This window comes from Amphiura filiformis, chromosome 10 (assembly GCF_039555335.1).
Source record: "Amphiura filiformis chromosome 10, Afil_fr2py, whole genome shotgun sequence".
Lineage (NCBI taxonomy): Eukaryota > Metazoa > Echinodermata > Ophiuroidea > Amphilepidida > Amphiuridae > Amphiura > Amphiura filiformis.
Genome location: NC_092637.1, coordinates 6179447 through 6204813, shown reverse-complemented (window position 1 = coordinate 6204813; position 25367 = coordinate 6179447). Strand labels below are relative to the sequence as shown.

The window sequence follows — 25367 nt, the reverse complement described above, 5'->3', positions numbered from 1 at the left end:
ACTTGGTATGGGCTAATACTTATCCTGGTAAAGGTCCCCTTCATCCAGGTTAAATACTTGGTATGGGTTTAACATCTTTCTCAGATCTTGTACTTCCATAAAATCCCACCCATCCAATTAATCTGAGTTAGTAACACTTACCCTGGTAAAGGTCCCCCTTCATCCAGGTTAAATACTTGGTATGGGTTTAACATCTTTCTCAGCATATCTTGTACTTCTATGCCCTGACATCCTCCACTCTTGACATTGACAAAACACAATAGTGGCGTTGCCTCTCCGTGCAGTGCTTCATCCTGAATAAATGAGAGAGAAATAAAAATATTCAATAATACGTAAAATAAATAAAAAATCAATTTTGGATTTATAAAGCGCCTTTCTCCAGATCTTAAGAGGACTCAAAGCGCTGTAATTTCGCTGCAATGGTGAATCATCACAATCAGATCGCATCAACTAGGCCAGTTGCTGCCAAACGGCGCACACCTATCCGCATTTAGATTGTAACATCCACCAATTATCTGTGCAGCTCCCCAAATTCCATTGGGTGAAGAAAGTTTTTGATAACCAAACAACTAATCACCGATTTTTGCGATACAGGAGGAAACCGGAGATCCCTGAGAAAACCTGCGAGAGCGAGCATGAAATCAGGATAAACCAATGAGTCCTTGGGCCGCGCCGGGGGCTTGAACCCAGGACCTCAGTGGTGCAAGGCAAGGGAACTACCGCTGCGCCAACTCGCTCCCCCGAGCGAGTTGGGATCAAAGCTCAATGAGACCAGAGCTCAATGGGATCAAGGCCTGGGAAGGTTTGGGTAGGGATGTGCCATTGAGAATTTGAAAGTGGACTAATCCGTATACCAATTTCTCAAGAAATTTGGACCCATCACTATTCCAAAAATTCAAATTATTTTTTGGCCAAATTTAATGCAAATTGTAAAATTTTTCTAATATTTTGTATACAAATGAGAACATTTTGAAAAAAAATGACCCATTCATATACCAAAATTGGCCTAGGGAAATTACAAAACATGCCATAAAATAAATACCTCTTGGTGAAACAATTCCAAAAGTTTGATTTCTTATCAGGGATATCAACTTTAAATAATTACCAAAGACAAGGCAAATTGGTATTTTCTGTGCTGAGAAAATTGACTTGAGCTGAAAGGCCCTGTACAAACCAATAGGGATTTTGCAAGGGTGTCCCCTTTGACAGACGTGAGAAGTGGGTAAGTGCACTGGATGGAACAACCGCGACAGAGAATGGGCTTGTCCATTTGAAATCTACCATACATCTGTGGAAGATTTAATAAAGGCCTTCCACAGAGGGAGTATGTTTTTCAAATGGAATTGGCTACATGTAGGGTTAATTATTTTGAAACCCATACTCCCCCTGTATATGCCTTTACTGTTATCTTCCAGTGGAAGTCACCCTGTTTCTATCCTATTTGAAACCCATACTCCCTCTGTGGAAGACTTGATCTAAGTCTCCCACAGAGGGGGTGTGGATTTCATACGGGATAGCCCAAATGTAGACACTTACATGTATTTCTGGAATGAAGAGAAGGGTAAGAGGTTTTTCTTCATAGATAACTTCTTTCAATGCATTGTGAGCGGCTACTGCTGCCTCATGGTCTTCAAACCCTACTATGACAGCGCCTACAATTAGAGATAAAATAATGGGAACAATTAATGTACGGTATCATCCGTGAGTGCATTTTGATGCATTGTGAGCGGCTACTGCTGCCTCATGGTCTTCAAATCCTACTATGACAGCGCCTACAATTAGAGATAAAATAATGGGAACAATTAATGTACGGTATCATCCGTGAGTGCATTTTGATGCAATGTGAGCGGCTACTGCTGCCTCGTGGTCTTCAAATCCTACTATGACAGCGCCTAAAATTAGAGATAAAATAATGAGAACAATTAATGTATGGTATCATCCGTGAGTGTATTTTGATGCATTGTGAGCGGCTACTGCTGCCTCATGGTCTTCAAATCCTACTATGACAGCGCCTACAATTAGAGATAAAATAATGGGAACAATTAATGTACGGTATCATCCGTGAGTGCATTTTGATGCATTGTGAGCGGCTACTGCTGCCTCGTGGTCTTCAAATCCTACTATGACAGCGCCTACAATTAGAGATAAAATAATGGGAACAATTAATATACGGTATCATCCGTGAGTGCATTTTGATGCAATGTGCTGCTACTGCTGCCTCGTGGTCTTCAAATCCTACTATGACAGCGCCTAAAATTAGAGATAAAATAATGGGATGAAACAATTAGTGAATGGTATCATCCGTGAGTGCATTTCAATGCATTGTGAGCGGCTACTGCTGCCTCATGGTCTTCAAATCCTACTATGACAGCGCCTACAATTAGAGATAAAATAATGAAAACAATTAATGTATGGTATCATCCGTGAGTGCATTTCAATGCATTGTGAGCGGCTACTGCTGCCTCATGGTCTTCAAATCCTACTATGACAGCGCCTACAATTAGCGATAAAATAATGGGAACAATTAATATACGGTATCATCCGTGAGTGCATTTTGATGCAATGTGAGCGGCTACTGCTGCCTCGTGGTCTTCAAATCCTACTATGACAGCGCCTAAAATTAGAGATAAAATAATGGGATGAAACAATTAGTGAATGGTATCATCCGTGAGTGCATTTCAATGCATTGTGAGCGGCTACTGCTGCCTCATGGTCTTCAAACCCTATGACAGCGCCTACAATTAGATATAAAATAATGAGATGAAAACGATTAATGTATGGTATCATCCGTGAGTGCATTTCAATGCATTGTGAGCGGCTACTGCTGCCTCATGGTCTTCAAATCCTACTATGACAGCGCCTACAATTAGCGATAAAATAATGGGATGAAAACAATTAATGTATGGTATCATCCGTGAGTGCATTTCAATGCATTGTGAGCGGCTACTGCTGCCTCATGGTCTTCAAACCCTATGACAGCGCCTACAATTAGATATAAAATAATGAGAACAATTAATGTATGGTATCATCCGTGAGTGCATTTCAATGCATTGTGAGCGGCTACTGCTGCCTCATGGTCTTCAAACCCTACTATGACAGCGCCTACAATTAGCGATAAAATAATGGGAACAATTAATGTACGGTATCATCCGTGAGTGCATTTTGATGCAATGTGAGCGGCTACTGCTGCCTCATGGTCTTCAAATCCTACTATGACAGCGCCTAATATTAGAGATAAAATAATGAGAACAATTAATGTATGGTATCATCAGTGAGTGCATTTCAATGCATTGTGAGCGGCTACTGCTGCCTCATGGTCTTCAAATCCTACTATGACAGCGCCTACAATTAGAGATAAAATAATGAAAACAATTAATGTATGGTATCATCCGTGAGTGCATTTCAATGCATTGTGAGCGGCTACTGCTGCCTCATGGTCTTCAAATCCTACTATGACAGCACCTAAAATTAGAGATAAAATAATGAGAACAATTAATGTATGGTATCATCCGTGAGTGCATTTCAATGCATTGTGAGCGGCTACTGCTGCCTCATGGTCTTCAAATCCTACTATGACAGCGCCTAATATTAGAGATAAAATAATGAAAACAATTAATGTATGGTATCATCCGTGAGTGCATTTCAATGCATTGTGAGCGGCTACTGCTGCCTCATGGTCTTCAAATCCTACTATGACAGCACCTAAAATTAGAGATAAAATAATGAGAACAATTAATGTATGGTATCATCCGTGAGTGCATTTCAATGCATTGTGAGCTGACTACTGCTGCCTCATGGTCTTCAAATCCTACTATGACAGCGCCTAATATTAGAGATAAAATAATGAGAACAATTAATGTATGGTATCATCCGTGAGTGCATTTCAATGCATTGTGAGCGGCTACTGCTGCCTCATGGTCTTCAAATCCTACTATGACAGCACCTAATATTAGAGATAAAATAATGAAAACAATTAATGTATGGTATCATCTGTAAGTGCATTTCAATGCATTGTGAGCGGCTACTGCTGCCTCATGGTCTTCAAATCCTACTATGACAGCGCCTAATATTAGAGATAAAATAATGAGAACAATTAATGTATGGTATCATCCGTGAGTGCATTTCAATGCATTGTGAGCGGCTACTGCTGCCTCATGGTCTTCAAATCCTACTATGACAGCGCCTACAATTAGAGATAAAATAATGGGATGAAAACAATTAATGTATGGTATCATCTTGTGCCAAAATTGTTTAGAGCAATGACGTCCCAATAATTCAATGAAGGCTGACGATAAACGAGCACACATAACCATGACATCATTGCTACAGACAATTTCGGCGCGAGAATTTTGAATATCGAGTGTTGAGAGATGGCCGTTTTATTGTTTGTTTTTATGGTTAATATGAGTTTGTTTTAAATAAAACCATGTGATTCGTGCTTGATAATTATTTTTCCAACATATAAGACATAATGTTGTGATTGCCGTAAACTTCCTTCAACATTTGGCCTCTTCTAGATATTACCTGAATTCACATCCCCTCACACACCTAAAGATCCCACACACCTGGAGATTAAACCCACCCACCCTGCCACACTACACACCCATCATATTACTCACCATATTGGGCATAGATAGGTCCTACATGTGAGATTGTTTTACATTTGGCCTCTTCTAGATATTACCTGAATTCACATCAACCACATACACTCCCACAAACCCCACACTCCCTGCCAGACCAAACACCCATGCTATTACTCACCATATTGGGCATAGATAGGTCCTACATGTGAGAACGTTTTACATTTGGCCTCTTCCAGATGTTGTTGTACTATCTGCTTGTACTTGAACTCTGACATATTGATGGGTAGGTTACCTACGAACAGTTGCGCTGCATTGTGTGGTTTCGGTTGGTTCTTTTTGTGAAGGTAATATCTCGTCTGTTTCATTTGACGAATTGAATTCTGCAAAGATGGGAATAACAAATATGTTAGTTGGAAAATGACTCACCTTACACACCTGAAACAAAGCAGTCATGGACACCCACCCCTGCCAGATTTAAAAGTTGCGGCAATGAACACCAATCCCTGCTAGGTTTATACTGGCGGACCTGTTTTGCCTTACCCTTCTAGCTCTAATAAGTTGCGGCAATGAACACCAATCCCTGCTAGGTTTATACTGGCGGACCTGTTTTGTCTTACCCTTCTAGCTTTAATAAGTTGGGACCATGGACGAAAAAGATAACAGACCTCATTCAAAGTCTCAGCATCACCAGATAATGAGGGCCGATTGTTCCATGAAATGTGACAAGCAAAATTGCTACACACTTACTGTGTATTTTTACGGTCTATCGCGATTATCTATTGTGTAATCGTGAAAGCATGCAACGCTCTATCGCATATACGCAAAAGCATGCAACACTGGCGTGATTGTTAGACATGACACGATCGAACAATCGGGCCTCATGAATATGTGAGAATTCACAGCATACAATGCACTGGGACTTTGACTGTTGATACATGGTCTGTTTTAGTCTGTGCCACGGGCACTCATCCGTGCCAGGTTTATTATACTGGCAGACATGTTTTCCCTTGCCCTTCTACATGTAGCTTAAAATAAGTTGGGCCATGGCTACTCATCTCTGCCAGGTTTATACTGGCGGACCTGTTTTGCCTTACCCTTCTAGCTTTAATAAGTTGCGGCCATGGACACTCATCCCTGTCCATTACTCTTTCCGTCACATCTTTGTCCATTATCATTTCAACCAGGGTAAATTCTTCTGCATTTTCTTCCTACAAAGAGAGAAGAAAAGAATAGTTTAGAACAATGGTAGTATTTATGGTACTGATCAGGAGTATTTATATTCTTTAACTTGTTTTTCTACATAGAAAACCTATAATTGAAGTTCCATATGTGACACAATCTGGTCCATGGGGGCCAAAAGAGGCATTTTTGAAAATTGAGTTACTATGGTTATTACCTTATAAAAACATTAGGCTATCATATACTGAAAACACCAAAGGTCTAGCATACTTATTTCCAAAGTTATGAAGTTTTGTGATGTCTATTTTCTTATGTATTTTATTGTTTTTTACTCCATATTTTTGTTTTTATCTCAATTTCATATTTGCCGCCTCTGGCGCCCATGGACCAAATAGTGTCACATATGTGATATTACATTTCTGGTTGGATCCCAATTTCAGATGAAGTTATGTTATTGCTGGTACCCACTGCAATGCTTCATTTCTATATTACCTCAACCAATAATTAATATGAATACCATTGGGTGGAAACTTCCACTCACTATCTGAAATGTACTGGAAGTCATTGATTGTAAGTTCATCATTTCAACATGAGTTTTAAGCTTACCTGATAATTTTAATGGGAATTATCGTTCTAAAATTGACCTCCAATAAACGCCCCCCTGTTGGAAAATGCAACGCCCTCGGAGGGGATTAATTGATGAAATATTGTATACATTTTTATTTTTGTCCATGTTGTGTACTTTTCACCTACCTCTAGGCCAAATTTATGTAGTGCCATTTCAATGATATCGCTTACTGATAGATAGCTAGTTATGGAGATAGATATAGACGATACAGGTGCCCTGAAAATAAATAAACAAACAAGAAAATAATCAGAAGTAGAATACATAAAAGAAGCCATATTTATAACTTGGAATTGATGAAGCCATGATTAGTTAGTTAGTCCACATGAAACCCTGTTTATCATGAGTGGTGTTAATTGTATAGAAACAATACAAGCAGAGAAAAGCGATTAGTGTGATGGGTTAACAAGCAAAGGGCAAATTAGATAATGGGCTATTATCCACACTCCCCCGGGGAAGATTTTGGACATTTCTACCACAGGGAGAGAATTTCAAATGGAATGAGCACATTAGGAAGCCCCATTTGAAACTCACACTCCCTCGATGGAAGATTCAGGTTGAATTGTCCTCAGAGGGTGTATGAATGGAGCTGCCTATATGTGCTCATTCCATTTGAAATTCCTTATCCCCCTGTGGCACATATTTCCAAAATCTTCCACAGGGGGAGTGTGGATTTTAAATGGAATAGCCTAATTGAAATCCATACGACCCCTATGGAAGACATGCTTTCATTTTCCACACAGGGAATGTGGATAACAAATTTCTCCAAAAATTCTAGACCTGCTTTTGCATGTTTAAGGCAGATGTTCAATGATTATTCCAATGATGATACCTTATTATATATGTCAATGAGAAATCTAGCTTCAGATCTCTGAATGTTAGTTCTGTCATGGTACACAAAATTGAGATTTTGTCAACCCTGGAGCACTAGGATCATGGTCAGTGGCAGCGCCAGGTTTTTTTTCAGGGGGAAGCAAAGTCAACCAATTTTGTGCCAAAATGCTGCAAAAAGTGGACATTTTCATAATTTTGGGTTTTTACTGGGGGGAAACAGCTCTGACTGGGGGTAAATTTGCTCCCTGGTACCACCACTGGTTATGGTTAGTGTTGAGGGTTAGTGCTCCAGGACCTATAGTTAGACCTTGTCCTCTGGGAGTGCTACTATATGTTGACAATATCTCAATTGTGTTACAGTACATACAGCTACCCTAGTCAAAATATGTGGTGTGATCAAGCAAAATCAAGTCTGAAGTCGGACATATTCAATTTTTAATTTCTTATAGGATTGAAAAAGGCATTTGCAATTGGGACAACTAGTTCAAACGATATGAGCAATTACTAAAAGATTTGTCAAAAAAAAGGTAATAATATCAATATTTCCGACATCCGACTGATTTTGCTTGATCATAGCACTTGTAAACATAATGCAAACTACTATGCTTTATAATGTATTAGTGTACCAGTACCAAAGACCTAGTGACTGTTAATAGTTTTTGGAACTCATTCTGTCACAAGGCCCCTATACTGGGTTATTCCAGTTGAAATCCAAACGCCTATGGAAGACATGAATGGAGTTGCTCATATAGGGTATTTCGTCAAATAGCCCCCCCTCAAATAAACGCCCCCACCACTTTTTTTCAACCAAGATGTTTAAAAAATTCTGATATTTCCATGCTATCTTGTGTAGTAAGCTTACCAAGTTGCTCACATGGTCGGTAATAGCAGCAATAAATGGCAAAAATCTGCATCAGAAATCCGGAAGTGAACCAAAAGTCAGTGTCAAAAGTTCATAGTTCGTCATTTTAGCTAAAAATGACCTCTAATAAACGCCCCCCCCTTGGGAAAATGTAACGCCCCCGGGGGCGTTTATTTGACGAAATACGGTAACCCCATTTGGACTTCACACTCCCTGTGTGGGAGATTAAAGCCATACGGTGTATGGATTTCAACAGGAATAGGCCTATACAATGGTACAATGGTATCATTAGTAATGATAGCCTAGTACCCGGGCAGGAAATTCCATGCCCTGGTACCCGAAATTCCAAAAAAATAAATAAATTGCATGATGTTTTGCATTTTTAATATGAAAATTCATAGTTTATATGCATGCATGTCATACTCTATCAAAATGTATTGAATTTGAATGCATTTTGATATCATTAATAGAGTATGACATGAATACAAAATATCAATTTTCATATTAAAAACACAAAACATCATGCAATTTTTTTATAGGTCAACCATGAATGATCTTAGCATTTAGGTCTAGGTCCAGGGACACTACAAAACCGGGAAAAAAAACTTTAAAAAAAAAGCAGCACAATTCAATGTGTATTACTATGTACAAAAACATAAATGAAATCCCCAGATTTAGAAACCCTGTGAAAGTATCATGTTACACAAATGACAGCAAACCATAAACTCTGTTGAAAAATAACAAATTATCTGAAGAAATTGTTTGAATATAATGAAAGACAGAGATAAAAAGACTAGTTCGCGTCTGAAATTCTGACAACTAGACAGAAAATGCCATACTGCGCAGGTCGGCACCCAATCACGGCGCACCTTTGCCCAGACGTCAGATGCGATTTAGTCTTTTTATCTGTCTTTCATTATAGCACCTTTATGACTTTATAACAACAGACAGCAAAAGTATCACAAAATTTACTTCATATCAAAATTGGTTATTGTGACTTTGGTCTGATTGGGGGGATCATGTCTTAAATGTTGGTTAGTAGATTGAACAGACAGACAATATGGACACGACAGGTTGCACATCAACATTACTATGCAAAGCACACAATTGAATCACAAACATTTAGGCAATGCAATGTTAGGCACAGAAAACATGCATAAGACAGGGGTGTGATTAGCTTTTCAGGAAAAATTCTGAAAGTAATAAAAAATCCTGAAAAATAGCGTAAAATTGGGCTAAAACACACAAAATCGGGCTGAAAATCGATAAAATTGCGGAAATTTTGGTCACAAAAAACCCTGAAATCAGGAAAAATCCTGATAAATCACACCCTTGATAAGATAACAAAAAATATTTCTTGCTTTAAGGGGTGGGGTATGAACGTTTGGGCAGTTTTTTTTGACGGACATGAGAGCACATCAGACATATCGAATTGCATTCTGAATACGAAGAATGTCCTTCTGATATCAAATGATTTTGATTTCTTGAAATTCACGATATAATACACATTTTATGGCAAATGATTAAAAATTGATATTTTTGATATTTAACAGTCCTCGAAGTAAACTTTATAAATCTAATGATATATACTTAAAGTGTATGTAGCTGGGATGAAAAGCTGACGATCAACTGAAAATTTTGACCTTTCGTATTGAAGATATGGATTTTTTTCCAAAAACACTAAAAAATTTAGGTATTTTTAGCACCCACTTCAACAAAATGAAGACAAAATCAAAAATTCTAATTTGAAAAAGATGTTATTTGCATGTTTACTGGAATTTTTTAACTTTGTTCCCGAGCTGCAGAAGCAAGCGATTTTACTGTTAAAATATCAAAAATTATATCGCAAATTTCAAAAAAATGAAAAATATTTGATATCAGAAGGACATCCCTCATATTCAGAATGCAATTCGATATATCTGGTGTACTCTCAGCTTCCACAAAAAATAGGTGAAAACATTGTTAAACGTTAATATCAGATCCCTTAAGAGTACTACATAATCCCTTCCTCTGCATTAGCGAGCAAGAAATGTTTTTTGAAACTGTTGTAGTGCACGTTAGAATAAAATTATGACCGATGCTAGGTCAACTAGCTCCCGCATTTTTTGTTATGAACCACTGATCGAAATGATCACAACACAAAGCCTATGGCATATCAAAATTCGGAACATGTGTATGAGCCCTGGTTTGAACCAGTAACCAATGGTTACTAACGTGCACTACAACAGGGAATTCCTACAGCAACTGAACTGGGCTATTCTAGTTGAACTCCATATACTCCCTATGGAAGACATAAAGCAATCACCCACACAGGGAGTGTGCATTTCAAATAGGGCTACCTGCATGGGTGACTCCATTTGAAATCTACACCCCCTGTGTAGGAGATGAAGATCATGTCTTCCACAGGGGGTGTATGGATTTCAACTAGAATAGCCAATACATTATAACATGTTGATTTCCCCATACTGGCAAATATTTGAGAGGTTGCGCAATCATCTCCGGGAGATGCGAGTCACACACAAAACAACGCCTTTGTTTTACAAGGAATCAGCAGTCATCAGTGAACATTTATCCCAGATTCAAACATGAACTTTCATGTTTGGAGAAGTCAAGTTCTTGATACAAAACCTGCTTTCATAGTTGTTGTTATACAGTTAGACGTTTTTGTGTGCGACGTCACTTTCAGACTTCTTAAGTCCCCTGGAGATATTTACACAGCCTGTCCATTATATTACCACAAACCGTTCCTATACAAGTGCCATAAATTATGGGCTATTCCAGTTGAAATCCATACAGTGTGAATTTCAAATGAGGTTACCTGAATGGGTGACTCCATTTGAAATCTACACACTCCCTGTGTGGGTAATTAAGGTCATGTCTTCCATAGGGGGTGTATGGATTTCAACTGGAAGAGCCCAATTAAAAGGAACGGTTTATAGTAATCAGTGGTTCATCCGTATACTGTATAAGCTGACATTTTTGCAGTGCTTTTATTTTCGTACAATTCACATTTTGACATAGGTTTGAGAATTCAACAGTCAACACCCACGAATGTGCGCGATAATGAAGCTTGATTTATTGGCCCATATGCACAAAAGTTAGATCAGGTCTAACTTTAAACCTGGTTACTGGCCCCTAAGCACAAAGTAAGTTAGGTCAGGTGTAACTTTAAACCTGGTTACTGGCCCCTATTCACAAAACAAGAAATGTTAGGGAAACTTGCAACCGTACAAATATCTGCGTGCATGGCTTATACAGTATATGCAACTTCGCACAAGATGAAAAGTTAAGCAGTTGAGATAGTGTAATTAAATCCAGCAAAAACATGCATGAAATGGATGAAATCCAAGCAAAAAGATGCATAAGATGGATAAAATCAAGCAAACACACCAACCTGTTGTCAGCAATCAAATACAAAGAAGTTCAGGCAAAGTGCAAAATAGGGGCGCGTGGGAAGGAGGGAAGGATTTGAACATGGGTTCTGGCAAGATATGGTGGGCCTAGTCAGACCATGGACCGGATACCCTTAGGTCAATTCTTGAATGTGTTCTGTCCAGTTTAGGATTAGGATGGATAAAATGTTCACACAGCTGGCATATATCATTTACATGACCCTAAACAGTTTGAAAATAATAATGTTCAATAAAATATAATCAGTGAGCTTTGATTGGTGCGCTCAGGAATTAAAATGAACAGAATAGAATTAACATGGGGCAAGCTGTTTAATGCACTTGCATGGTATTACCTTGGTGTAAGCATACTCAAAGCTAGCCGACATGAAGTATCAAAGCAGGGATTAAACAGTTTACAGAATGAAGCCATCTAATCTAGTCTTGACAATAGGCTCATTTTGTGTATGGCTTACATGAAGGTTACATCCAACTGCTAATTATTTTCCATTTTCAAGCCACTCCCAAAAAGTGTTTTTCAAATCTTTCTTTGCCTGAACACGGTGAATATTTTTGTAATTTCGAGCTCCTTTTAAAAAATAAAAGTAATTCCCTATTTGGCTGTCTGGGAACAGAGGTCACTCCTCCTGAACTTTTAACCTTTAACCTCTTAAGATGACATCATGCCTTACCTGGAACCAACACTGCAAAGGGAGAGAAACGACAGAACACAATAGCACAGGCATTACACAGATATACCAGCATGCACTACGGTAATACAACATCTAATATCAAAGTGTGCAAAGAACATAATCAAACTAGCAGTATTTGACTGTGGAATTATGGGACACCTAATCAAACATGTTTATTTCCTAATTTTTGTGACTGATTTACATAAAAATTAATTCACAAGAAACCAGTGGTTTAACTTGTTGAATTTCCAAGTAATTTTCAATTTTGGCAGTAACTTTGATGAGACAATCATTTCTTAATAATTGTAAAACCTACAAAAGTGTTAATGTCAAAGAAAAGATGGTGATTTTGTTCTTTCTGGAATCACTTCTGTGGAATCGGAGTGTTGTTGACCAATTTAATATCACTTTAATGGGCTATTCCAGCTCAGCTGAAATACATAACCTCCCCCCCGTATGCAAGACATGACCTAATAATCTTCCACACAGAGAGTGTGACTTTCAAATGGGGTTGCCTGAATGGGTGACTCCATTTGAAATCTACACCCCCTCTGTGGGAGATTAAGGTCATGTCTTCCATAGGTGTATGAATTTCAGCTGAAATAGCCCAAAAGTGTACCAAATTCTAAATTGCAGGAAACAAAGACAAATTTATTCAAAAGTGAGCTTGATTACCAAGAACTAGTTGTTGTATCATATTTTGTTGAAGAGAAACCCACAAAGTGCATAATTTGAAGCAACAAGTGCTGACCATTAATTTGAAACACTCTGTGGTTTTCAGAGTGAAAATGATTAAATTAGAGCAATTAAATTGAACACAACTCATTTCTAAGGCATCACATCTAGTGGTTTGTGTTAAGCCCTACATACAATAGCTGCCCTGTACACATTTCACATTTTCTGCATAATATAGTGTACATATCTATGAATATGACACCTGGCAGCAATTGCAGATGGGCTATCCCCCCATATATTTGCCATTGTGTATTAATTTTATTAATTATTCAATATCAAAATTAGAATTATAGGGAAACACATCTGCACAACAGAGATAAATATCATGCATAATGCAATTGGATCGATTATTAGAAAATTTCAAATAATTTAGGGCCTAGAGTGTAAGAATAATTTCTTTTATGGCATTTCATTTATGGAATAAAACAGTTATCAATAAAATATAAATAGATAAATACCCTGTATCCAAGTTAATTGAATGCATACAGCAAAAAATGTATGTCTAAAACTACCAAGTACAAAGACTTGTTTTGCAGTACTTATGTCTCACAAGAATTTATGCAGTTTAATTTTTAATTATTTTTACAACAATATCAGAATTGAGTGATAAATATTTCAAAGTACTGACTTCAAATGTTTTTAAAGTTTTAAGCATCTTAAGCTTTATTTAGACTGAGTTTGGATCTGAAAAGTGGGAAAAAGTGGGGAAACTTGGATAATAAAATCTTTGCAAGATTTGAAATGTACTTTTTCCCAAATAGAAGATTATGTGCTCAGAGAAAAAACAATTACATACAGAAACAGTAAAATGGGCTATTCCAGCTGACGTCCACACTCCCCCTGTGGAAGATTTATAAAATATCTTCTACAGTGGGAGTATAAATTTCAAATGAAATGTGTGCATTAGCCAACTCCTTTTTGAAACTCACCCTCCCTCTGTGGAAGATTCAGATTGAATCTTGTCAGAGGGTGTATTCATTCCATTTCAAATTCATATTCCCTCTGTGGAAGATATTTCCAAAATCTTCAACAGGGGGAGTGGGATTTTAAGTAGAACAGTCCAATCTAATCACCACTTCAGTACTTTCAAAACTCTTAACCCCATGAGAACTACCTGCCGATTGACCAAAAAGAAGTTTTCATTATCAATTGGACCAATCAGCAACATTGTTAGAATAATGTCACCCCGTAAAAAAATTGAGGTGAATTATTTGCAAAGCTCCATTCTGATTAGTGATTAAAGTGAAGATATCATGTAATTGACCAACCAGAGGCAATGTTAGATCGGCAGGTAGTGCTCAGGGGGTTAAAAACATGCTAAAAACCTCTTTGCACTAAGAACACACCCAGTAATATAAATATATCTACATAAATTACATGCATAAGAAACACTTTTTTCAAATACTGGTATAAATTTGAACTTTAAAAATATCACAAAACAAGATAATGAAAAGACTAGCTGACAATTATGTACGGTACTATTTTTTTTATATTCTTCCATAGTATGTGCTGTATGCTGGGCATATACGAGCATGAACACAGAAGTGATAAACAATCATGCTGATCACAGGCCATCATAACAAAAGACAGTTGAACCATTGGAGATTTCTCTTGTACATGATCGATGATCACCAGAGCATACCCGGACCACAGAAGAATTAAAAAGTTACTATAAATTAACCATCAGCACATGCTTTCAATATTTCACATAAAACAAATAAAATTAAAAGGAAAAACAGTTCCACAGCAATTTTACAGCAAAGCAATACATAACTAGGCTAGTTAAGTTTTAAGGGGGAGAGAGTTAGTGATTTAGGGTGCAATATGCCAAACAAATGCCTCTTTATACTCTATGAATTACCACATTGTGGCCCCTTGTACACATGTATGTATGCTTATCTGAATCTATAGGGTCGAAATCTTGGTTATGTTATCCTGTAAATTAAACCATGAAAACAGCTTGTCCTTAGACCACTCTAGAAGGAATGCTTCAGAAAGTGTCTTTAAGTACATCAATGCTTGATATCACTATTCCATTTGAAACCCACTCGCACTGTGGGAGACTTCGATAAAGTCTTCCACAGAGGGAGTATGGGTTTCAAATATAATAGACAACTGGGTAACTTCCATTTGAAATACTCCAGTTGTGAAAGATATACATTTTGTAGGCAAAGACATACAGGAGGATTACGAGTTTTGAAATAAAAACCATGGCTAATTCCATTTCAAAAACATACTCCCTCTGTGGAAGACTTGTAATAAATCTTCCACAGGTATGACAGATTTCAGATGGAATTGCAGCACAATTCTTCATTTTGGTTATCTCTAGTCAAGGGGTGTGATTCAAAGCTTGTAAAATATCCAGAAAATAGTAAAAAATCCAGAAAACTGTGTGAAATTGGGCAAAAATACCCTAAAACAGGCTGAAAATCAATAAAATTGTGTAAACTTTGGCCACAAAAAATCTGGAAAATCTGGAAACAAATCACACCGCTGCTAGTCTTCTCTCCTTCACCTTCTCAAGGACCCATCTTGATTACATTCTATCATTACTCAATAATAGCAAAGCTAATAATCCTATGACGTAAGTGCTTTGGATGCCAAATAAGCCGTATTTATAGAAGATCTGTAAAATAGGTCAGGTAAGACTAAACCCATGCATGATTTTTCTTACCTAAATTAGCCTATATGCAGCAATATTTACCAATTATCGGCCAACTTGCTTTGTAAATTCCATATATTATCCAGCCTCATATTTAGCTAGTGCAGGGTTGCGTAAAAGACCTTCCCCGTCACAATTATATTATATAAGACTAAACCCATGCATGATTTTTCTTACCTAAATTAGCCTATATGCAGCAATATTTACCAAATATCGGCCAACTTGCTTTGTAAATTCCATATATTACTCAGCCTTATATTTAGCTAGTGCAGGGTTGCGTAAAAGACCTTCCCCGTCACTATTATATTATACAAGACTAAACCCATGCATGATTTTTCTTACCTAAATTAGCCTATATGCAGCAATATTTACCAAATATCGGCCAACTTGCTTTGTAAATTCCATATATTACTCAGCCTCATATTTAGCTAGTGCAGGGCTGCATTAAGACCTTCCCCGTCACTATTATATTATACAAGACTAAACCCATGCATGATTTTTCTTACCTAAATTAGCCTATATGCAGCAATATTTACCAATTATCGGCCAACTTGCTTTGTAAATATTCCATATATTCCCAGCCTCATATTTAGCTAGTGCAGGGCTGCATTAAGACCTTCCCCGTCACAATATATATTATATAAGACTAAACCCATGCATGATTTAGCATTATATGCACTGATGTTTACCAGTTATCAGGTAACTTGCCTGTTAAAGTCCCCGAAGTATCCAGTCTATTTAACTAGTGCAAGGCTGCATTAAAGATGGTCGCCCTTCCAAGACAAAAAATTTGAAGGGTCGGTAGGTTGATCCTTTTTTTTTTCATGGGCTCTTCCTTCATTTTTCCTCCATTTTGAAAAGGCTCTATTGTATTGACATATGCTTGATCATTTTATGGTAAAAAATTGTGCCTTTTTGGAGTGAATTAATTTATATGGAAACCCTGCTTGTTTTTAATCAAATATGCATTTAATAAATAAAACAAGAGAATACAAATATAAAATGTCCTTGATACTGTCTAAATTTAAGTGATTGGGGGAAAAAAAAGACCCAAGATTTTTTTCGGTCGGTCGCTGAGGGCAACCAAAGAATTTTCTTTTTTAGGCCTAATATATTTCATAATTATACTCCTGATTAATATATGATTTAAACCATATTTGATTTTACTTGCCTAAATTAGCATTATACGCACTGCTGGTTATAAATATGATATCGATAAACTTGCCTGTCAAATTGAGGACCCTAGATGTAGAAGGAGGTTGGACAAATCAAGTGTCATTGTTAAATAAGGCTCTCAATCAGAGGATGGTTTAAGGAAGCCCCATCATGCACTGTAAAAGTGTTATCACTAGAGTTTCAACTGCCACTTTACTTTTCAAATCCCATTGAATTCTGTGCAAAAGATGTTGTTTTAGAATTGTGTGTGTGTCATCATTACTTGGTCGATTTCAGATCTAAAGTGATGTATGCATGGAGGATAATTCACACCTTCTGTAGATAACATAAAATGTGAAATCGACCAACTTTTTGAAGGTGTTTTGACTGTAAATATATCTGTCCAAATTCAAATTTAACCATGCACGTGTGTATGCAGTGGGCGGGCAGTGGTGTCATGTTCACTCACACAGCTATGCTAACCGCAAGACTTGCTGGGAAGTGCTTAAATCATCCTCTGGCTCAATTATACAAAATTATTCAATAAATGGTGGATGTTTGCACCAGGTTCGGCTGCAACCAGACTAGCTGATGTAATCTGATTGCAATAATTCACCATGGCAGCGAATTTGAATCTTCTGAGATCTGGAAAGAGGTGCTATAGAGATCCAAAATTTATTTTTTATTTATTATTTTAAAATATTAAAAACTTGTTCAGTAAACATGGCATTAGCCAGTCTCATTTTTAATGTATACTTTTGTGGATAATACGTAGTATTCTTTGCAAAATACAAGTCGACTGTGTTACAGATCCTTACAAAAGGTCTTTGGAAATAAAAGGTCTTTGCAAAATACAAGGCGACCGTGTTACAGACCTTTGCAAAAGGTCTTTGAAAAATCATTTTCATCTAAGCTCTCCGGCGAAGCAGTGTGCACGCTACTACTGCTCTGCTCTCCAGGCTGTTCTGTCTTTGGTCTGTGTCAGAGTCTGTGTGTTTAATTCTTTTTGAATTAGCGCCACCCACATTGTATTAGGTGACCCACCAGGATATTTAGTTTTCATGGAATTCATCTAGGGCTTGATGTGCCGATGTTTATTCTGGTAATCTGTATTGATGGCCTACCTTGTATAACAATTAACAAGGTGCCCGTGTTACAGACCTTTGCAAAATGTCTTTGAAAAATCATCTTCATCTAAGCTCTCTGGCGATGCAGTGTGCACGCTACTACTGCTCTGCTCTACAGGCTGTTCTGTCTTTGGTCTGTGGCAGAGTCTGCATGTTTACCTCTTTTTGCATTAGCTCCACCCAGGGGTGTCTATTCTTCCATTATTCGCACCCAAAGGAGAGGGAATAATTTTAGCCCTTTAGGGAAGAATTTTGTGTTTTGAAAAGAAGAAAAAAACAAGTGGAAAAAAGTTCCAAGAGGATTTAAAGATGCTGTGAGACCACCATCTACAGATGACTTATAAGCTTTATAAATACTAAGGAGCCTAGAAGTACAATAAAGTCCCAAATCTGTCTCTTTGGTGGAAATTCTGTGGTCAGTGAGTGTTTTACATACAAACAAGTTTCATACTTTCTGTACTTCGAAAAAAAAGATATAAGAAAAAAAACTTCTCCAGACTGACGACTGACCAACCAAACTTCTGAAAGTGATGTGTGGACAAGCAAACAATTTTTTTGGGGGGCTTGGATTGAGGACTGTACAACTTCATCATCCATTTGATTAGGACTCCAAACTAATGAACTAGTCACTATGGACCACAATGGCCTCATCCCAATGGCATAGTTCAATAACCCCAATTAACAAACACTCATAGTGCAAAATTTGACCTCAAGTTGCAGTACGAGTTTTTGTACCCAAATTTTTCAAGGTCAATCAATGAATGTACAAATGTATTGGGGTTAAAGAACTGTGCCATGATAGATGAACATGTTGTGATCCAGTGAGTCAAACACTTCCATTTGCCCAGAATACTTCACACAGTGTCATCGCCCCGATATCTTCATGGCAGAAATCCCCATGGTAGGTTGAATCCACCGCCACGCATGGCCATTTTGTTCTGACCTGTTTAATAGTTTTGAGACGCATAATGGGCCGAAGGACATCTGACTAAGGCTACTGACGATTGCCCGGTGACTGACCTCGCTGTGTGTGAGTCGAGCATGGTACGCCATAGGTCATATGCTTTTAGACTACCCACGATTGGCCTATACACCGCGCTATATAATTCGCACATATAAAATCAGAATTATTGTCAGTTTTTGAGTTCAAGACGCAAGCTTCTTTCTCAAGACGCAAGCTAACGACTATCGTATCTGTTCAACACATATATTCAAGTGCAAGGAACCACATCTGGTTTCTTTAGACAAAATCATTTACGGGAGATATTCATCATTTTCTACCCGGTATACAAAGATTTTCGTCTGAATATCAAAATCGTGCATAGCACTTTCACGTGTATCGATCACGGGTATTGATTTTAGTATCTCTGGTGTACCAAGTAATTATTAGCCAGGCGATGTCGGTGTGCTTCACAAATCTAGTCCATCATATGACAAATGTATGTTTATTGCAATAGAATTCACACAGACCCACTTATATCAATTTTATTTTGATTTATGACTGATAAATTGTCCCACAATTGTCAACATACATCAACTACATATAGGGAGAAATTTTTGTTGATATTTTTTGCAGGACATTTAATTTCATTTTCTTTGGGTGCAAACTGTGCTTGCCACCCATTTGCATGTCATTTTGGACAGGGCAATTTGATCCACAACATGTTCATCTGTCAGGGCGCAGTTCTTTAACCCCAATACAGTTGTACATTCATTGAATGACCTTTGAAAATTTGGGTACAAAAGTTCATACTCTGCAACTTGAGGTCAAATATTGCACTATTACTGTCTAATTGAGGTTATTGAACTATGCCATTGGGAAGAGGCCATTTGATCCTGAGACAGGCATAATTAATGCATATGACAGATGCTAAATTATATTGATATCTGCTGTTTAAGTCTGTTGAACATTAAAGTAAATCAGTTTTACAAAACAAGGTCATTGCAACACATATTTGAACTCCAAAGGGACTATTCCAGTTGAAATCCATACACCCCCTATGGAAGACATACTCTCCCAAACAGGTAGTGTGAATTTCAAAATGGGATTACCTAAATGGGTGACTCCATTTGAAATCTACACCCCCCCTGTGTGTAAGATTTAGGTCATGTCTTCCACAGGGGGTGTGGATTTCAACTGGAATAGCCCAATATAATGAAGTCTGGTTAATGTTTAAAGGTCAAATAGGACAGGCAATGTTATTCCTGTGTCATTGGCCCCTGAACATGTTTAAAGCAAAACCTCCCATGTAATCTGTTGGCAGTTTTGTTTTAACCATGTTCAGGGGCCACAAGCACATAAGAGGTTTTTCCTGCCCAACGACAATATAGCCTCTGGTTTTCAGACACCGCTGAACCAGCAAAAACGAGCACCATCATTAAGGATTGTAAAATATAACAAATTTTGCTTACAAAATGTATTTTCAAACAAGTAATAAAGTAAATAAAACAAATTGATTCTATTCTTAAAATAAAAAATATTGTGGCACTCTGGGTCATTCCTAGTTGAGGAATTGCGATCATAGTTTGTTGGTACAATAACGTCTGCATATCATAACTACCAGTCATTACACACAAATGATGCTAGACATGTGACGCATGAGATACTGATATATCCAGAGCAAGTTGGATTTCGGTAAACTAGATTTTGAAATAGGGCCTTTTCTTGTGATTTATAGCAAACTGATTCTGTTTGTCATAAATGGGCACTCGGGGTCACTGCTGGTGAAGAGCAATGCAGGGTTCCTGCACCTTGAAGCCATTAAAATTCAAGGTGTTTTCAAGGACTTTCAAGGTCCAAAGGCATGATTTTCAAGGACTTACCACAACACAAAAATTGCGGCTCTCCATGCTGCATATACAGGGTGTCCCAAAAAATAGAGGCCCCACATTGCCTCTTTTTCTCCTATTTCTGAAAAGTTGATCAAATATATTTTGGTATGTAAAGAAACCTTCAATCGTTAGCTTTAATAAACCAAAACAATTATTTCAATAGGCTCATAACTTTTGAAGATATGTCCTTTTAAAGAAATGTATCCGTTTTTCACTCTGTCCACGGAGGAGGTTTGGCTACTTCAAAGATTGAAAAGTGCATATACCATGCATGAATATAAAACATTCCTCGATGATAACTTTATAAAATAACAACTTTATTTAAGGGAATGGGTTTTACCGGTGGGTTTATGGGTTATGGATTTTGTTAAGTGTCATTAATTTAGGCGAAATTGATGTGGGATGGCACTTCTTTTGCTATACTTGCAATTACTTACTATCTCGTTTCTTGCTTTCTTTTTATTGACAACATAAGTCATTTCTCTTTTTGGAATAAAAGGTAGCCCTTAAAAGGGCTGTTTAGTTTGTCTTTGGTTCTTTTGAAGTGAGTTTACTGTGCTGCTCTGCCCTCTACCTGGTTGCCTCCGTGACGATACAGGTTTCAGCCCTAGTTCTCATTGCATTAATTGCGTTGCGTACCATCCTTAAGGCCTTGTGCTACCGGATACTTGCGAATGCAGCAATGTCTGGGGTTGCGAAGATGTTTGAAGCTAGCTGGTGATCCTCACTTATAGTGAATGCTTTCCCAAGACTAATGCTATTATCTATCCATGTCATTAACCGTGTGTTTCGTTTAAAACTTTGATGCAGCCAAACCTCATCCGTGGACATAGTGAAAAACGGGTACATTTCTTAAAGAGGGCATATCTTCAAAAATTGTGAGCCGATTGAAAGAATTGTTTTGGTTTATTAAAGCTAACGATTTAGGGTTTCTTTACATACCAAAATATATTTGATCAACGTTTCAAAAATAGGAGAAAAAGAGGGCGCAATGTGGGGCCTCTTTTTTTTGGGACACCCTGTATTAACAGAAGTGACAGCTCCTCTCCACTCCCCAAATTTTGTCAAAATTATACTTAATTTTCAAGGACTTTCAAGGACCTTGTGCAAATTTCCAGGACTTTCAAGGCCTTGAAAAGGTGTTTTCAAATTCAAGGACTTTCAAGGACCGTGGGAACCCTGGCTATGTGATAATATACGTCTAGCCCTTTTCTATTCACAGATTATCCATTGTATTTCTTTTGTTTAAGGTTCGCTGCCCACACCATTACCTAGAGTAATGGAGGTGGCTAACTGCCCAGAGACCATTATCAACACAATAGCTCAAGATAACGGTCTCGGGCTGCGAGCTAAACAAAAGGAATACCATGGACATTCTAGAAACACTATGGAAAGGATCACAACATACATGTAGAATCTGAGTTCGTTACTAGTCTCAGGTAGACTTAGAAAACAAATGCATTTACAGCTCAATTTAAATGCAAATGTTACATTGCAAGAGAAAATTATAGAGGGCTACTGCAGTCCGTATAACATTAACAATACTAGAACATCACTGGTGCCCAATTAATAAAGATAGTTCAATTTATGCAAATTAAAATTTAATTAGCATAACGAGGTAATACTCATAAATGAAAAGTAACCGTTTCGTTGAATGTATACTCAGTACATGTATATAAACTTGCCATTAGTTTCTAGAAGGGAATCTGTCTTTATCCTTGCCCAACCCAAAAACGCTCAACGGTCCATGCTAATTAGCTACTAGGCAAGAACCCCCGGGATACTACCCGACCAGGGGAGCTTCGCAACTAACTTGCGGTACTCATTACAAGTCAAGAGGCTGGGAGTGGAAAGCCTTACTGTGACCTACCCATAATGGGGAGCACCATTGGACACACGTTACTAGGTGTTTCAAATATCTGGTTACTCACATTTTTCTAAAATATAAATTTCATGGTGTTGAAACCCTAGAACAAGCGTTGACAACTCTTTGCATTATTCACTAATCATTTGAATAACAACGGTCACGGGGTGAATACACTCCAGCGGATTAATAACCTACCAAACCACTTCAAATACAAATGTAAATTGAGATCAATAACTATTATTGATTTGATAATGCTGGCGTCTGAGGTGTTAGTGTTTTTAATTCAAGAAAGTACAGTTTGGCATTAAACTTATTTTTAAACAATTATATATACATATTTTGATGCAAACAATTTAATTTTGCTTCGTCATTATATGTAAGATAACGGTTCAAAACAGACCATTACCAGAAATAATGGGTGTGTTGTTCATGACTGGCTCAATGTTAGTTGGTTTGAGGTTTCGACCCCTATCGGGGTCTCAACCTCAAACCAACTAACATCTCACCAGTCATGAACAACACGCCCATTATTTCTGATAATGGTCTGTTTCTCACCCTTTATCTACTACATAGTAAGTTGCCAGCAATTATGTCTGTGTGTCATAAATTATAAGCAGTCATTGATGCTAGATTTTGAAACAGGGCCTTTTCTTGTGATTATAACAAAATGATTCTGTTTGTCATAAATGGGCACTTTGGGTCACTGCTGATGAAGAGCTATGTGATCATAGTAAGTTGCCAGCAATTATGTATGTCTGATATAAACTATAAGCAGTCATGATGATGCTAGACGTGTGACATGATATATAAAAAAGTGAATTGATTTTTGTAAACTAGATTTTGAAATGGGGCCTTTGCTTGTACAGAGGGCAAAGATTATAACAAACAGATTCCATGTTTTATAAATGGGCATTCTGGGTCACTGCTGGTGGAATGTATTATGATCATAGTTTGTCAGCAATTATGTCTGTGTGTCATAAATTATGAGTAGTCATACACAAGTGATGCTAAACATGTGATGTGATATATTCAAAAGTGAATTGATTTCTGTAAACTAGATTTTGAAATGGGGCCTTTGCTTGTACAGAGGGCAATGATTATAACAAACAGATTCCATGTTTTATTAATGGCCATTCTGGGTCACTGCTGGTGAAACGTATTATGATCATAGTTTGTCAGCAATTATGTCTGTGTGTCATAACTTACTAGCAGCCATTATATACAAGTGATGCTATGTGTAATGAATGGGATGCTATTTTGAGCTATTCCAATTAAAATCCACACTACCCCTGTGGAAGATTTTGGAAATATCTTTCACAGGGGGAGTATGTTTTTTAAATGTAATTGGACAGAGTTAATCATTTTGAAACCCATTCTATCCCTGTATTACGTATTTACCTATATCTTCCACAACAGGAGTGAGTATTTCAAATGGAAGTTACCCAATTGTCTATTCTATTTGAAACTTATACTCCCTATGTGGATTTTAAATGGAATATCCCATTTTCAGCAAAGAACAAATTTGATATCATTAAACTCTTATTTTGAAATATAGGCTTGTGAAAAAGGCAAAACATATAAATGGGGACAAAATGAACTGCTGCTAGACAGATGGGGACAAAATGAGGCTGCTTGACAGATCACTTGATCACATGTTCATAGCTATCGAAGCAGAAGAAAATAGTTCAGTCATTGGACCTGATGTTTATGTGAATAAGTACTGGGCATGATACATTTAAGGGAAGGTCTGGACCCGATCGACAGCCTCGCCGCTCACTTTCTTCATCAAAAAAATCAATGCCCGAGATATTTTTTGTTCAAATGGTGTGAACAAAAATACAAAAACATAGTGATTTGTGTTAACTACACCAGAATTATATGTACTATCCTATGGGGTCAAAACAGCTGGAGCAAAAACTTTGGAAACATGTTGTAACTACATTATTTTCATCAAATTTAAAATAGGGTTTTGTCAAGTTTGCTCTTCTTTTCAAGAAAGCCTCAAGAAATTTCAGGGAAAAAGCAAAATGGATGCAGTCATCACAAGAAGACAATTTGCATAAATGAAAAGTAGAAATTTCAATTTATTATTCAAGCACTTTTGTTACCAAGTTTGACAACTACCAGTTGGAAAAGACTATTCCAATTGAAATCCATATCCCTATGGAAGACACAACCTTAATCTTGCACACAGGGAATGTGAATTTCAAATGGGGTTACCTGAATGGGTGACGCCATTTTGAAATTCACACCCCTTGTGTGAAAGATTAAATTCATGTCTGGGGTGTAGGGGATGTCAACAGGAATAGCTCAATTAAGTAAAGCTGACCAAGATACCAATCAATGACTTTAAAGCCAGTAAGTAGTTACTGCGAAAGACAAGCTGTTCCCATGGTTCAATGAATTTCAAGAGTTGTATTTTGCCTTTTTGCTGGCGCAGATAACAAGTCTGGCAGTTTACATAAGCGAAAATATCAATCAAGCAGGCGTAAGCCAGAAGTGGCTGCTGCTAAAGACAAGCTGTTTTCATGGTTCAATTATTATAGTACATGAATTCCAAGAGTTGCTAAGCTTTTGTACCCAAAGAATTGCTGTTATAAGTAACTAGCCCAGCATGTAGAGTTTTTACTGTAAATTTGTTGAATAACTTGAGACAAAGGAGAAATAGTACAATGCAAAAATACTGTGGTGTAAATGTGAACAAACTGAAGAGTGCAACTAATGAATCGATCAATAGCCGATCATTTCTGGGTTGCAGTTCAGTTGCAAAATGCCCTATATCAAATAGGCTGCCTTGTGTGATCTATGTATTAATATTGCTATTT

General features: G+C 37.4%; 1 protein-coding gene across 3 annotated transcripts in view; it reads right to left on the bottom strand.

Annotated features, from left to right (window-relative positions):
- Nucleotides 1-25367, bottom strand: part of LOC140162440 (diacylglycerol kinase theta-like) — a 180185-nt gene that overhangs the window by 12813 nt on the left and 142005 nt on the right. For all 3 annotated transcript variants that reach the window (XM_072185677.1, XM_072185678.1, XM_072185679.1), the window contains 5 exons: nucleotides 6516-6606; nucleotides 5678-5791; nucleotides 4762-4963; nucleotides 1537-1652; nucleotides 142-293 (listed from right to left, as the gene is read on the bottom strand). In XM_072185677.1, coding sequence (XP_072041778.1) covers nucleotides 142-293; nucleotides 1537-1652; nucleotides 4762-4963; nucleotides 5678-5791; nucleotides 6516-6606 — 675 coding nt within the window. The remainder of the gene's footprint in view (nucleotides 1-141; nucleotides 294-1536; nucleotides 1653-4761; nucleotides 4964-5677; nucleotides 5792-6515; nucleotides 6607-25367) is intronic.